At 36.4% G+C, this 16493-nt stretch overlaps 1 protein-coding gene across 4 annotated transcripts in view; it reads right to left on the bottom strand.

Annotated features, from left to right (window-relative positions):
* DENND4A (DENN domain containing 4A) overlaps positions 1-16493 on the bottom strand; it is a 49590-nt gene that overhangs the window by 18541 nt on the left and 14556 nt on the right. For all 4 annotated transcript variants that reach the window (XM_057372309.1, XM_057372308.1, XM_057372311.1 and 1 more), the window contains 11 exons: positions 15547-15616; positions 13788-13957; positions 12862-13100; positions 10931-10997; positions 7825-7883; positions 7045-7189; positions 6317-6492; positions 5753-5853; positions 3966-4184; positions 3581-3726; positions 376-509 (listed from right to left, as the gene is read on the bottom strand). In XM_057372309.1, the coding sequence (XP_057228292.1) occupies positions 376-509; positions 3581-3726; positions 3966-4184; positions 5753-5853; positions 6317-6492; positions 7045-7189; positions 7825-7883; positions 10931-10997; positions 12862-13100; positions 13788-13957; positions 15547-15616 (1526 nt within the window). The remainder of the gene's footprint in view (positions 1-375; positions 510-3580; positions 3727-3965; positions 4185-5752; positions 5854-6316; positions 6493-7044; positions 7190-7824; positions 7884-10930; positions 10998-12861; positions 13101-13787; positions 13958-15546; positions 15617-16493) is intronic.

Below are 16493 nucleotides of genomic sequence, written 5' to 3'. Positions count from 1 at the left end.
CATAATTACTAAATTAGTAACACTAGTTTTCAGTGATTCTTTGACATGTTCTCTCTCTTCCCAAAGAGTATCTGCAGTTTGTATCATTATCAGTWATAGCAGCAGGACAACAGACTAGGTCCATTAATTTCAACTTTAGGCTTAAAATGTGTCAACAGCCAGCACAATGTAATGTGATTACTGCCAGCTTTACTAAGTATTATTGCTTCTATGTGTACACACAAAAAATTAAAGCTCTGAAAGAGCTAGCACACTTGAGCAACATACAGGGACAGGAAATCTATTCTTCCTCACTCTCACAAGAACCTAGAAAYTAAACTCTAGATGGGCAGCTCTTAGGATTTTGGTTGGCATCCTGCTATGTCCTTAGGCTACCTGTATTGTAGAGGGTGCTCTTCCCCATTTGGCAGATGAGGGATCTCAGGTGGTGTTATGAAAACTGTGTGCTCACTCTTGTAGGACTCATCCAGCTCTATAAGTCGTGTTTCCCCAGTTTTATCCATATCTACCTGGAGAAGGAAGAGAAAATGTAGTTACCAGGGGCATGGCATTTTCTGCCTTTAACAGATGCATGATCACAGGACAAAGAAGATATCAGCATCAAAGAACAGCATCTTAAAAGCAAGAACACCATGCAAAGTTACAATGATCAGTAAGTGTTGCATTGGTTTTGTAAACTTTACCCTAACTCAATAATTTCACGGTATAGTCTGATTTGTCTGTTTTCAGGTAAATATTCTAAGTAGTTCAAAGAAATTAATCAATCTGAACACAACCATTTCTAGAACTATATTTTCAACTGCAGCAGTAACTTGAAATTTACTTTTAAATACAAAGAAAGAGTTATTCCCTCACTCTTTTAACCACTGAAAACAACACTAAGCTTTATCAGATTGTCTGAGGCATACAGAAGGTGCTACCAGCACCATCCAGCAATTGCAGCCCCTTACACAGCACTTAATGTCTTGATAGTYTGCAGAGACTGCAGAAATGCACATGCACTCTAAGAGAATGGAATATAAACGTGTGACCTTCCTGAAGTTAAAGGAGGATAGGCAYAGCTTTGTTTTTCTAATTTAAATTACTGAAATAGTTTAAATGGCAACCAAATGACAGCCAAATGGTAGAATACTTCAAAGAAATGAATAAGCAACCTGTGGAACCCAAAAACGCATGTTTTTATGCCTTAAGAGTTTGCCAACAGAGAGTTAATGTATAAAAAGAAGCACATTCCACAWCTCTTTCCCTCCAGAGAGGTGCAAATATACCAAGCAGTTTCAGTAAAATTCTTGAATATTTAAAGTTTGATAAACATACAAAGAGGTGTCCTTAATTACACATTTTGCTGCATGAGACAGATGGAAAGCATTAGCAAATTGAACCAGCCAAGTAGCAAGAACATATGGCTCCTGAGAAGCAGCAGTAAACGAAACCTTACTTGCAATTTAAATACTTCTAGGGATGTAAAAACCCCACAGCTACAAGTTTTACCAGTGAAATACAATGAAGCCAGTAGCTTAAATGTGTGTCAAATTGAGGTAATTTTTGAATTCCTGGAAAAATGAAAACTTGTGAGACAATTACACTGTATCTTTCAGTTGACAAAATGGGCAATCAATTACAATATACTGCTGCTGTCTATGACCAAATAACGTAGAAGAAATTACTCTCCAGCTTAAACTATTTYTACAAATTATTCAGGGCAGAGCTTAGTTGATATTTTATAGATAACTAATTTCACAGTACATAAAGTTTGTCTCAAGCCAGTAGTCTATAACTGCCCGTAAGAAAGCACCATATCACTTTTCAACTCATGACATCACTTTTTCATRCATATCCTGTCAGGTACTGGTTCACCTAACAGAAGATTAAAATGTAAGTGTTTGCTTTATTGGAACAACTCAATTTTTATATCTGATCCTGGCTRAAACTCTAGTTGGTACAGCAGTCCTTGATATACTTCAATATTTWGACTGCATGTGCTACTGGTAAGAACAGCATCAAAAATAAGGAGAAGTCAGGGAGGAGAAGGAAAAGATGAGGCAAATATAACATTGTTCAAAGAAATCCTACACAGGAACCTGCTCCTTCATGTTAATTCCTCATGAAAATTCCAGTTTCACAAGGAATTCTAAAGTCACAGCAAATTCTAAAATCATAGCAATGCCAGTGCCTCAGTTTCCCCACAATTATCCCTGGCAGAAAAGCAGCAGTGCCATTATTAAACCTGAATGAGATCCTCATTGCCAGGAATGAACTTGGAGAAGTGTAAGTGCATTTGGGAAAATTTATTCTCGCAGCACTGTCATGAGAATTTTTTAAGAGTGGGAAGAAGCTGTCTAGGACATCAAGCAGCAAAATACCTGGCACTAGAACAGACAAGTCTCTGTTTCAGCTGTATAAATGGCTACTTAACCTTTTCCAAAAGGTGAAAGCTCCAACAGCTCCACAGATTATGTGCAGTCTCACAGTGACATTAGCAACCTAAGCATGAATTACTTGAAAGAAATGTTTGAGTTCCCAGACAAGATACTAACTCCAGCTGAGGGCATCAACTTCAGCCCACTCATAAACCATTCAATAAAATGAAATGCAACAGAYAGAATTTGACACTTAGACAGCCATTGCATTCTGAATAAATATCCTATTTAACATTAGCCAGAGAACTGCAGCACAATGGAAGCCAAGTGCTGTTCAACAGTTCAGTCACTGGGGTCTATTTCTGTCTAGGAGATCTCCTGTTTCATGCACAAACTGGCACATTGCAAAACAAGCACTACTAGTTCAAGGGTTTTCAACAGAGCTATAGGATAATTGACTCAGTATTTACAGAAATGATTGTAATTAATTCAATTTACAACACATGCATACCTGCAAGTCATACTATAGGAACTGGGAAACAGAGTTTTGAAAAGTGCTACTAATAAAATATTGAGACTAACAAAAGATGCATCTATAAAGAGCATTAAATATCATTCCATTATGCTTTTATATTTCTCTGAAACTTTACTTCTTTTCAAAACAACTCCTTTTAGTTCTTGTGCACTTCCATGCAAAAAATAGCCATAAATTGGGATTGTAAATAGCAGTTAGCAGTCTTCAACACTAATTCCCATGGAACAAACAAGCAGGTGACCTACTTTCCAGGAAATCYCAGACAACTGCACACTGCTTAAACAGCAGTGTCCCAGAACAGAGTGGCACAGGTAGCCAGTAAGTTGACAGTTAGGTGAGGAATTTCTTATAATATTCATAAAAGTAAGGATATAAGATGCTGGGTTCCATTTCAGTCCTCATTCCTGCACTTCTTMCAATGGGCCAGTATTTCAGAAGTTCACATACATATGAAAATTAGCATGTCTAATTTGCTCTCATAGTATTATATTTGCATTCAAAAATTTGAAGCAAAAAATGGAACAAGGCCAGCAAAAAAAGGAAAAYGGAAGGTGACAATGATGAGAAAACAGGAAAGTAAAAGAAAAAACAAACCTGCGCTTCAAATAYATTCTGGTTGTACTTTATCAGATAAAGTAGACAACAGCAGAAGTTAAACACTGTATGCACACCAAGACTTGCTTACTTTATCCACACAGTCATCAAAGAAGGCAAGGCTGGCATCYTTGTCACTGACAAAAGAACATTCTTCAATGAAGCGAATGAACATCTGGGTTTTGGTCATCAGGGTGTAGAACTTCTGATGGGAACGATCTCTGCTTTTGAGGAACCCTGCAAAGTGCAATCAGCAGCATTGTCAGAATGCCTGGAATGGAAAAATCCTCACCAGAACTCAGTGTAGGTTCCACTAACATGCAAAAAGCTGCCTGCAATCTTTGCCACTACTGGGCAATTTTGTCTGCACTTAYGCTTCCACCATCATTTACAACACTAACATGCAAATGTTTTTATTCTTTAGATAAGAGAGGAAAAAAAATTATTACACACAAAACAAGCCCATAACTTCTTACCTTGTAGTTCAAAGAGAGAACTTGCATCTGTGGCTGTTTCAGAGGGTGCCTCTGTAATTGGCCTGAGGTAAGACCTGTAACCTTTTAGGATTGAAGCCATGAAACAGAGAAATGCTTCCTGGATCTCCAAATCTAAGAGATGCAATTTCTTCCCAGAATTAAAATCATAGTCATTCATTGCCAGTTCCATTAATGCATCTTCTCTCGGTCTCTGTTGCACTATGAACAAAACAACATTATAATGTTTCACTTCTTTTCTCTGCAATATCTCTTTATTTTACCAGATGCAATGATTACTGAACTCCATTACATCTGGGATAGATTAAAACATACACAAATTCAATCACAACCTGTGACAATGGATTCAGCCTGACCTTCTGTACTTCACGTATTTGTGGATAACACCAAAAGCAAGATGCACTGGCCTTGTCRGCACATGAGTTACTACAGCAACAGAGAGAACCAGGGTGGACAGAGCTTTAAAAAGCCCTCAAAGAAAGCTGTTTGCAAAACCATGTGAAAATCTAGACRAGAGCTGATTAAAGAAGCATATTTTCAGGACAAACACAGGGATGGGATGTATTTTTTTGATTGTGCCYTTCATTTCCAAGTGATCCCAAAAAAAGCAGACAATGCACATTAAATACCCACATACACAGAAAAACACCACTTAGAGGGAAAGTGGAGCCATTAGCAGCATTTTGCTGTGTGTTGGGTTTTACAGAGAAAAAGCTGGCTTCTTTTTAAGATCTAGAAAAACCTGTATTCTTTAATTAGGTACTTGTATCAACATTTTAAAGCCATCAGAACTTCAGCTAAGACTTCACTGCTACATAGAGTTTGATAACATTCTAATAATGTCTCAGGAAAGTGAAAGGATGGTTTTTTCACTGTCTTTCCACATAATATAATTATAGCCAACCTTAACTCGATATCTCTTTTAAGCAACCTACTCTGTAATAAGCTTTAAGATCACTACYACTCTATTTTTACATACAGAACATAAGGCTTAGATTTTTTTTCTAAAAAAGCCCTTGCAGTAAAAGATATCGAAATTCTGAACCATCAGATAATTTTTATCACCCCTCAGCTATACACTTCTTTGTGCAGCACATCCTAATAAGTTTCTGTTTCCATACATTCTATTCAGGACACAAATTCYAGTGACCTCAATAGCCAGGAATGTGTAAACAGCCTTTAAAATAAAAGCTTTTTTTTTTTTTTATCATTAATTTCACTAAAATCACCCCTATCCATTTTTCTGCTTCTCTCATCAAGGTTCAAATGTACCTTGCTCTGCAATATTTGAGGATTCTATCAACAACTAATTTTTACTTAGAGATGTCCAGTAACTCTGCCTTACATTTAAACACCCAATGTTTTTAGGTGAAGTACTATTAGCTTAAGTGTCAAAGTTATTTCAATTTCAATTGCAAAGACATCAGCAAACCTTGAGCAGACTTTGAAGATGAAAAAAAAAAGGTCTGTATCAGGTCCTGGCTTACTCTCTGTTTTATTTTACTATTCCCTTCTCATAGAAACTCTGTTTTTTTCTTTTTTTGTATGAGGCTAACATTAATAGGGAAAGATTATTAAGTATTGCTTTATGTAAGTATATCTATCCCAAAAGTCCCCACAAAATTTCTAATCTCTGGACTTAGAGCAGATTTTCCCATTCTGTAAAAATAAATGTTTAGTAACTTTGGAACATATTAATTAGCCACATTTATCTGTTTCTGTGGCACACTATTCCCAATGTGAATTTTACTAGGTACTTTCCCACTCACATTCTGCCAGCTGCTGATACAAWGTATTTAAAGTGTTCATCAGATTTTTACAAGGTTTCTTTGGTAAGATCTTCCATGCAATAGCTTTCTTGTCTCCAGTTCTGGAAAGGAAGAAAAAAAAGTGTAAGCACACACTGGAGTGTGTTCACATGATGTTCTCTCCCACCAGAGAAAGAGATTTCTCTCCATTAAAACTGCAATGAGAAGGACTGTAAACCAACTAAAAAAGYCAAATTTGATTTACTGTGTGAAGATCTGATCAGAGCCATCCAACCAATGCCCCATTTTTCAGGATGATGATGACACTGCTGCATTCTTCAGMACTGAAATCAATCCACTCACAACTCACCAGAGATGGATTAATGGTATTAAGCACCTGTCATTGCATCAGCAACCAACACTCATGCCATGTTCTGAGCTCTAATTACTTCAACTGGCATGGACAGAAGGAAAAGATAGTAAAAGAAAAACCTCTCCAAGTTTTGCCAAAAGGTCAATTTTTGCTTTTGAAAASAGAAAGAAAAAAAAATTAACAGAGAAGAAAAACCGTCGATAAATGCTTACTGAGAAATTGTGTTGGTATCCAGGTCAACACAGCTGACATCAGGTGGGGGATCATAGAGATCAAAGTATCTGGAATCAATTCCCACTATGAATGGGCACGGGGCACTCAAGACATCTGCCAGCGCCAAGGGACAGAGAGGAATATATGGGCAAGGCCAGTGGAAGGGAAATATCATCTTGGAAAACATGCAGAGATGGAAACACAGGTTAAACACGTGAAATTCAGACTATGCAAGTATAAACCACACTTCACTAACTTAAAAAGTATTTATTATGGCACTTATTACTGAGAATCTGGATGTAGATTATTAATTAAAAATGGCACTAATTTCTCAAAATTCAATTTGTAGGAAAAAGCTCTTTAGTATAACAGATTGCACAGAGCAGAGACAGCAAACAGTGCTTAGTGATGACAGGCAGGGAAAATTATGCATTTAAAATTCCACAGGAATAGATAAAGTGCTAGTTGGGAAAATCAGGAACTCCTATTAAGTGCACTGTGATGATCAAACATTTACAACATTTACAGACTAAGAATCAAAACCAGTCACTATTTGGTCTTCACAGGACATCATTAGCAACAGTAATTCTTTTCTCTAGTGATCTTTATTTTAATTCTTATTTTTAAGTAATCTTTAAGCCTAATAACACTACTACTAATTTTAGATTTTATCTAAGAGGCATTCTTTTATTCCTTTTACAGTGTATAACTAAATGCTGGTACTTACAGAGACCAATGCCTCTGTCACACTCGTGAGGACAGAAGGTCGCAGTGAGTGGATGAGGATTTTATGTTCTGTCACAGCAAACACCAGCAGAGTTACTGCATTTTCAGGTCCTAAATTCTGAAGTAGTGTAGAAAACTTGCCACCACTGTTACAAGACATAAACACACTGGTGAGTTACAAGGGCCAATAAAAAAAGAAATGTTCAATAATAAAATAAATGGAAATCTGCAAATCTTTATTTTAGAGAAGATTACTTGGTAGAACACTTGGTACATTTCACTACCCAGTGAGGAATGGTTACTTCCCAAGAGTAACCATGATTCCTTGAGACTTGACTCAGTCTATTTTCAGGACACATGCATGAGTGTTTTTCTTTTTGAGAAGCAATTTACAGGGGGACAACATATCTTTCTYTAATCAGTGCCCCACACCAAGACCTGGAAGTTAGAATAGCCACAGAATCCCTTCAATTCCCTTCCAAAACAAAAAACTGCACTATTTTGGGAGCYCAGGTATCAACTCCTAGAAAGGGGATCTAATAATCTGTATTCTCCCTCAAGAGCCACTAAAATTATTTAAAAGCCCCCCAAATATATGTCTAATTAAGTACGTGGCCTTGTCTGGGTGCAGGTCTAATTACATGAATAAGCTTCAGATACACCAGCTTCCAAAGGCACCAGACAAGGTAAGTTAGTTACACAACTGCAACTCAAAATACCAAATCTTTTCCACAATATAAATCAGAATMCATCTCACAATGAACAAGATCCTGCTACTTGCCTCAGTGGAAGGGGTGATGACACAGGCTGGCTAAGGATCAGGTTATCATGTGGAGAGAGCTGGGAAAAGATTTTRAAATACATTGTTTTTATTCTGAACTTYGGAAATATTYATTAGWAACTACACARCTACAACAAAAAACACTCAAAAATAATTTAAATGAAGCTGAATCTTGTATACCCCAGTTGTATCGCACTGTAAGAAGTACTGTGCAATGATATGCATCAGGATCTTTTAGTAAAAACTGGGCAAAGCACAATCTTCCTCTCTTGACCAAAACTGAATATATTGCATATTCATAAAGAGGACTTTAAACTAGCTAATGCTGCAAAAATCTGAATATATTAACCGCTGAAAAATGAAGCCTTCTGTACTTTAAGGGCCGTGAGGATCCATCGTTCATACACAGCTTTCAGGAGCTGGGRGAATYYTTWCYSSWWWWWSSRGWAARRAGAGAGATAAAAATTCATGAAAGGGAGAGAAYGCAGGTCATAATGTAAAGCCATATTTTCTTCAGAAGACCTGAGAATTAGGCTCTTGGCTGGTAGAAACTGCTCAGCTCTGATAGAATCTTTAAAATTTGCATTAGTTGAAGATGCAAGGCAAAGATCCTATTAAATCACATTTATTTCTTATGGTGACATGGCATCGAGCAAACATTCACTATTCAGCATGAATAGGAAGACTCACATAAGTACAAGAATAGCAATACACAATCAGTTTATTGAAGCTCAGCTGATGTTTCCAGCCATAGTAAATTCAGGGTAACAAGATACCAGCTGGCTTAATCCTGCCTGCATTTTCTGTTTATAAAAGCAGTAGTAATTCAGCAAGTCAGCAACTTGTACAACTAAGCTGCAGGTTCAGACCATTTTTAGAAACATTTCAGGTTTGAGTGTGTTTCACCTTAGACCCACTGCAGGTGACCAGGTAATAGAAGCCGGAAGACAAGACTGATGACTTAGAAGCACTAAATCACCTAAKGCTGTGCCTGGAGACCCACCAAACACAGGGAATTAAGGAGCCTCTGCAATGCTGTTTCCCTGCACATTTCACATCCCACTTCCCTGACAAATGAAGACGGCCACACCACATGCTGGATTTGTCAACTAAGTCACCTTGGGACCACMAGCACCATTAGCTTGTTCAGTGGAAGAATTCAGAGGACTCATTTTCTCAGCCTGAGGCAAACCTTCATAAACTACCCTCTGAAAGGAAGCATCAGCCTGATGTCCTCTGACTTCTGTGTTTCAGCAAAAGCACACGAACACAATTAAGCATCTTTTCAACGGRCACATCTCCCTCAGGCAGAAGGGGCACTTATTACCCCCCCTTCCCCAGAGGGACAAACATTACTTTGCTGCTCTGGAAGTTTGCAGGTTGTGATACATTAGAACAGCAACATCTATGCAATGAGGGGATGTAGGACACACAACAGARTCCAGCAGATTTCAGGTTGGAAGGAACCTATCAACACTGGCAGCTGGAAGCTGGCAAAYGGGAACATTCCAGAGTGTTTTACTAATGGCTATCATTTCCTTGAAACTTGGAAGTTTAATTGTTTAGCAAAAGACTACCACATTTTCCATTAACAGGCTTCAGAGAGGACTGGAATCCTAAAAGCTTGAAATTTTCAATACAGGCATTTCCCATGCTAGTTTTGAGGAAAAGTCTTAGGTACAATCACCTGTGATTTTATTCAGTGCAGTTTGTAACACAACTTAAGTTCCTGGAAGCAGCTGGAAGGAAYAATTTATTCACAGACCTCAATTACCACTGCCTACTGCAAAAAGCAGTGTTCTCTCCATCTGTACTATCAGCTCCTCAGGTTGAACTAATCTAATGCACAAAACATTTTGGAAACAAGGTATAACACAAATAATTTTCACATCACTTATATCTAGGTCTTCAGACTTTGTTCCASGATATAAACTGATGCATACTTAGGCAAAATTCCCTAAACGTTCAAACTTAAAACATTAAAATGCTTTTCTYTGAACTCAATGACAATCTCTATAAATATGTGTTTAGTGTTTTCTAGCACTAATATTTTACCGAATACGAATACAAGAAACCTAAAGCAACCTAAAGTAAAAATGCTGGATTTTGAACTGAACTTTAAAATCATAAGAGAAATGCCAGATATAGTTTCAGAATAACTGTTCTCCAACCCCTTTGGAGTAATAAATATCACTTACACACTAAATAGGATCTTCAATATTCAGTATATGCTATAAAGACATACCTGAGGGTCGTATTTGCTCTGAGATTTCACCCCCATATGGGCTGCACAATTAAGACTCAGAACTGCACAGGGCTCTCCTTATTTTATGTTACACAAGTAATAATCCAGAATAGCATCATTCTGTAACTATTTAATCAAAACCAGGACTGGTAGAATACTGACTGCAACACAACTCTCTTTTCTCTGCAATAAAAATTTTAACAYGTCTCTACCTATTTTGCCTCTTTAGGGGGAAATAAAAAGATTCAGTAACACTTCAGAAGTCCTCGAGACCAGGATTTTTTCTCTCCTACCAACAGTAACATGGCTGAAATTTYAAATAACTGGTAGAAATCCATGTAATTATTTCACACCCACACAGTCCTGCAGGCAGGACAGAGCAAGGGTCATGTTTGATATAATGGCTTTAATGTGTGTGGCTCTTGCAGTTCTCACTGAGAGCTGTCCATCAGGGAGTGGAGAGCACAAAGCTCTTTGGGAAGATGGGCAATCATGAATATACACTTCACATCTGGTTTTAGTTTTATTTATTTAYTTTACACTCTGCCTTCATACAGCAGCAAGAAGAAAACAGTTCAAAAGCTATTGCACAAGTCAGATCAGAGGTTGACTTGGAGTAGTTTTTCACTAATTTCCATAGATTCTGAAAAAAATCAGTTCTAAGCTCACTAAATAACTTCTTGTACTAACTCACTAAAGTCATTAACTAAACTGGAAACAGAATATTTACACATTAAGTATATGGATTTAGAAAAAAGAAATCCTRTACAGAAATAATTTGAGCACAAAAATTACATTTTCCATTTACTAASTTGTTTTATCTTCACCTTAGACACAGTTATTAAAGAAAATTACACTTACCTGAACTAGAATTCTTGGCCTCTGAGGAGATGGAAAAGGTACTTTATGCATGAAATGGGAAATGTGTCTAGAGGAAAAGAAAAATACTGATTTAGTAGAAATTAAGCTTAAACTACTTTACCTCAAGACAAAATTTTTGACAGTATGAGAAACTATTACATTAAAAAGGCACATTTATTTAGAAAACAGTAAAAACCCCACCACCTAAACCCTGTTGGGAAATTCTGACCAGGAAAACCTATTTTTCTRCTGGTGACAAGAAAATGGGAGGGCAGATTCTCTTTCAGAATACAAACTTAGTTTGTGATATTGAAAAATTACAAGGACTTTCTTTTCATTTTTAAAGTAGATGTAYTGATGTTTGARTATCACAGTCCCACTTGAAAACCYTGCTTCTGAGAGAGTTTGAAATAGCAYTAAACCTTAGAGACTAGAACTGGTTATTTGCAAAAAAAATATTCATGGCTGAGTATCAAGGAGAATCATTAAGCTCATCTATTTTCTTCACTTTTAAATATAAAATGCTATATAAAATTGCTGATGAAAAAGGCATTAAAGGTTTTCCACATACTACAAATACAGAAGAAYGTTTTTAGAATTTGACCAAGTTCTCAGATTAAACTTACACAAGTTCTAGATGTGTAGTTCTACATAACAGACACTTTTTACATTAAAAGAAGCTACATGGGATCAGCAAAAACTCACGAGAAACAGGTATTCCATCTTAAACTCCTACAGCATATACTTCACTARGATTTTTACAAATGTTACCAATAACATGCCACAGGTAACTACATTTTGAAGAAATGCAGACAAACCCACAAATAAGCACTGATTTGGGTTTTTCTTCATTACCAGTGTAYGAAGATGGAGGCCAAAATATGGAATATGTCACACACAAGGGAAAGCTGCTGCTTGTAGCAGCTGGGCTGACTGAAAATATTTAAATACATGTATGGCACAACCATCATCATTAACATAGCCAAAAGAAGTAGGCTAGATACTACATTAAAATCCTGTATTTAAATTATCTGCAGTAAACTGACCAGTTTACAAATCAGAGAAATAAGAATAAATCCATAAAATCCAAATTGATAAAACATTTTGCATATTTATTTATTCATTCTCAAAACTCAAAACACCAAACCCTCCACTTAAAACAAAATTTAAAAACAAAATATGTTTTCATCATCGGAAGTTTACACTATCAGAATTTTCAAACAAGTAGAGTGATGGGAGGTGGAACAATGAAGGGGATAAGCAATAATAAATACTTAATCCACAACGTTGAAGTCTCCTAAAAGTATTTAGGCTGAAGCAGAAAAAAAGACAGATGTGTAGTAAAATAGAAAAGCRAATTGTGTATTTGAAATTTGATGCATTAAAACATTACACTATCCTAGAAATGTCACATAGTGTTACATATCAATTACAGGTATCAACCATTTCTTGGTGTAAGGATTYCCTCTGCCTTTTATAATGTGAAATCCTTTATGTGAGAAAGAAATTAGGTTTATTTATCACAAATAGAAGATAACTAGTGCAAAATATTTGATCTGCTTTATCATCTCTCATTACACTACAAATAGGCATTTGAAAAAATGCAAATCTACACATTTAATTCTCCTAACTTGATGTGTGCAAGATTAAGAAAGGATTTATATCTTGCTCCTCCTAATCACTATGGCTAAAGGGTGCAAAGCTAATTAAAATAGCTTTCAGAGACCTTTGCAGGCACTTAAATCACAAATAATAATCTAGACTTTTTCAGGAAGTAGGTAAAGATATATTTATCAGAGGAGAAAAGTGCAACCATTWTATTTAATGTTTAATGACTAATGTAAAAAGGATATTACAGGAAATTTAGAAYTTAAAAAAAAARAAAGCTCTYATAACTGAAATTACTGTAATGAATTTTGGAAATTACTTACTTCTCTATGGGAAGGACATGTGGCCCAGAAATGGAGTAACGATACAGAAAGGTAAGAAACTTCTTGAAAGCATCAAAGAAAGGCCAGTGAGAGAGCAGACAGATACATTTATTTGTCTGCACTGTTCTGCACGTGTCTTTTCCCTCRACAGCAGCTGCTAATCCCAGCTGAGATTTCTGTTTCTCTGTGAGGTTCTCTTCAGGATACAGTTCATAAAATTGAATAGCAGCACCATATACCTGCAAACACATCAAGGATTTGAAGTCAATAATTCTTAGATCTTCAAAGCAATGTAAGATACCCAAAACACACAGAAAACCAAGTCTGTGTTACTGTTCAAAAAGATACATTAATGCATCATCTTTTGAAGCAATCCATTCTGGAATATTCTTATGGCTGTAAAAATCCAGACTGTCTTCCAGACTGTCTGTTATTAATTTACAACACTTTATGTCATATGAGAAAGACTAATTTACAAAACTATTTATTTGAGAGAAAAATAGTGATTATAAAGAGTACAACTACAGTCAACTGTTCCTCCAATTGCCTTTAAAGCTATTTTAGGAATCCCTTATACACAACTCRAAGCCATATCCCCCGACATCCAATTTATTTTTTAGAACAAGTATGTACRTGCAAGGTCGTTTCCACGCTTGCAATAAAAATAACATGACTTGCATGTATATGCAGTCCAATTTTATAGCTCTCCAGTTTCACAGGCTAACATGGCTGGAAAGCAAAGGAGCGCAGGTTTATGATCAACACTGAAACAACTGCAAGTCACTCTTCAAACAGCCTTGGAATCAAGCCCAAGTGAACAGATTTAAGCTTATCTACGAATACATTCATTATCATCATATTGAACAGATAAACMATCAATTTTTTTCAATTACATTAATAACTTTTTTTTTAAGGTTTCAAAATACCTTTTCCGCAGAAGCTCCAGTTARTACAAATGTAGAAAAAACCGGGAGAGGGTATTTACTGTTAGATGGCCAACATTCAATCGTTGCACCCATAGGGAGACAAAAAAGAGGCACAGATTCTGGTAATGGGAATGATTCATAATCTTCTTCGGGATATCTGCATATTAAACCTATAAATAGAATGTGCAAAGAGGCAGTCACAGAAGAACCAGCAGAAACAGGTTTGTAATAGCTCATTTCATAAAACAATTGTCAGAAAAATCATATATGAGCACACATTAACTTCAGAAGATCAGTGAAGGTGTAAATAATTGGGCACAGGGAATAGCTGGAATGGGCAGATCCTCCCATGGCCTAAGGAGGAATCACCTGACTAAAGCATTACACTGAAATCCTGCTTTCCATTCGAGAAACTGCTCATAACTGATCTATCTTTTCCTGTTGCAGGCTATGTGCAGCTCACCTGTTGTCATAATAGTTCACATTCATCACCAGTATAAGCAAAGATTTCAAATCTAGTTTAAAAAAGAGCAATGTGAATAACTGAGAAACAAGACTGATGCTTTCAACTGACACACCAATTAATTCTCGCCAACATACGTTCCCTGAAAAATATTMATATGTTACATATTAGATAGCTTTTTAATATCATTAGAATCAAATCAATTATGCTGATCCACCTCAGCTGAGGATTCAGCTATTGTGCTGTCAGATGAATGTGTTTAGACTTAAATTTTAAACACAACTGTAAAACATGGAGATCTGAAGCAAAGGATTTTAGCACACAGATCCTCACAGTTACATCAGARGCTGCAGCAATCCATCCTGTCTTGATTGCCAGCCTAGGGGACTCCACACTGATAACGGATACTGCATGAAAGGATTTGGCATTTCTCTCCATTACACAGCACAATCACTATGCACTTTTCTAAGAGGAAGGTGAATATTAATAAGCACCAAACACTTGTAAGCAAAAAGGGCAGTGGTTCCCCCTCATAACAAGAATCAAAATTTTGTGCAAGTTAATGCATATGTGGGGCCTTTTAAAATTTTMATTTATCGAAAAATGTACCRTCCCCGCTTTAAGTACGTCCTGAAYTCCTGTTTAYAGAGAGCAGCATCTAAAACAGATGTAAGTGGATTAAAGCTTAAGTGTGAATCATGCTCATGACTTGTATGACAAACAAAATCAGGGTTTAAAAAAACCGACACAACAAATGCAAACCCAAATGCAACCRTTTCATCAGTCAGAGCAAATCAAATTCTGGTGTCTTATAAATAAAACAATAAAATAAAGATGATACACAATCCAAAAATACTTAAAAGAGCTCAGTTCCTCTGATGCTCAAGGCAGTGTGGAAGTCTGCATGGTTCTTCAAAATGTTTCTTAAAGAAAGTGATCATGAAAATGCATTGAAAAATTTTTATGGTATTTTCTTCTGCATACACACACACACACACATCCTTAAGAAACAGTTACCAGCAACAACAACAGAGATGGGAGACACCCAGGTTTGTAGAMCTCTATCAAAACACAGCTGAGCTTCTGAATTAAAAGCAAATTTTAAAACAGCATGGTCATGATACCCAGTTCTAAGGCTTCTTTCAGGACATGGTTTTAAAAGRATTCTTTAGGGAAAGATTCTTTTTTGGACAATGGCAATATGGTGCCAATTCTTCAATACAAAATGTATTACATTATAAATGAGCCTGTACACCCTGAACTGAAGATAAAAAAAGCTAAATAGTCATTACATACCAGCTTTATATGATATGGTGTTGGTTTTTGCCACAGACTTTTTATAACATAAATATACTGCTGAACCCCACTGTAAAATAAAAGAAATTATTGGATTAAGTGATGAAGTATAACAAATGGACATAATAGAATATAATTAATAATAATATTGATAATCTTAAGCCTTTAAGTTCTCAGTTTCTGGACATGAGAAAATAATAGGGAAAGCCATGGAACAGGAAAGACCGGCACCCAGAGGGGAACACAGAGCTTTCAYTGAAGGCAAAAAGGTGTAACAATTTCCAAAAGATAACATCCCCACAACCCAGTCATTATCGGTACCAGTAGAACTGAAAAATCCATTGGTTAATGYCCACAGACATTTCTTTAAAAAACAAGTAGAAATCAATTTCCATTATCTTTTTTACATGATCCTACTTGCAGAGCAGTCAGCATCCTCCCCAGCATGCTGACTTCTGATGACCCTGCAAGAACCAGCACATGAGGCTGCAGATTTAACCAGCAGACACCTAAATATTCAGCTCTGCAAATCAAAGTGCTGTGAAACCTGTGTATTTTAGCACATCAGGCTTTGGAACCGTATTAAAYGTTTAAATGTGCTTACAGTCAACAGCTTCCAACATCACTCACAAGCAACTTTCTTCAAGTAAGAAGTTTGTGAAACTACTGAGGAGAGTAACATTTATAAAATAGCATTGCATGTGAAGGGAAGAGTCAGAAAACAAAACAGAAGCCAGTCGTGAGATACAGAATTCCCACCACAATAGTAAAAGCAGTGTCAGAAACAGCCACATCTTAAAGCCTTCAATTACGTACACAACAGGTTCTAAAGGACCAATCCAAAGATGCTGAAGTCAGCACTAAAAAAATCCAAACATTTGCTCTAAGGCTTCCAGAAAGACTTCGTTCCAAGTAGGAACAAAGGAATGTAATCCTCCAACTCCTCC

This window comes from Malurus melanocephalus, unplaced genomic scaffold (genome assembly GCF_030028575.1).
Source record: "Malurus melanocephalus ecotype Western Australia unplaced genomic scaffold, MMel_1.1 scaffold_169, whole genome shotgun sequence".
Classification (NCBI taxonomy): domain Eukaryota; kingdom Metazoa; phylum Chordata; class Aves; order Passeriformes; family Maluridae; genus Malurus; species Malurus melanocephalus.
This window is presented reverse-complemented; position numbering and strand designations above follow the sequence as displayed.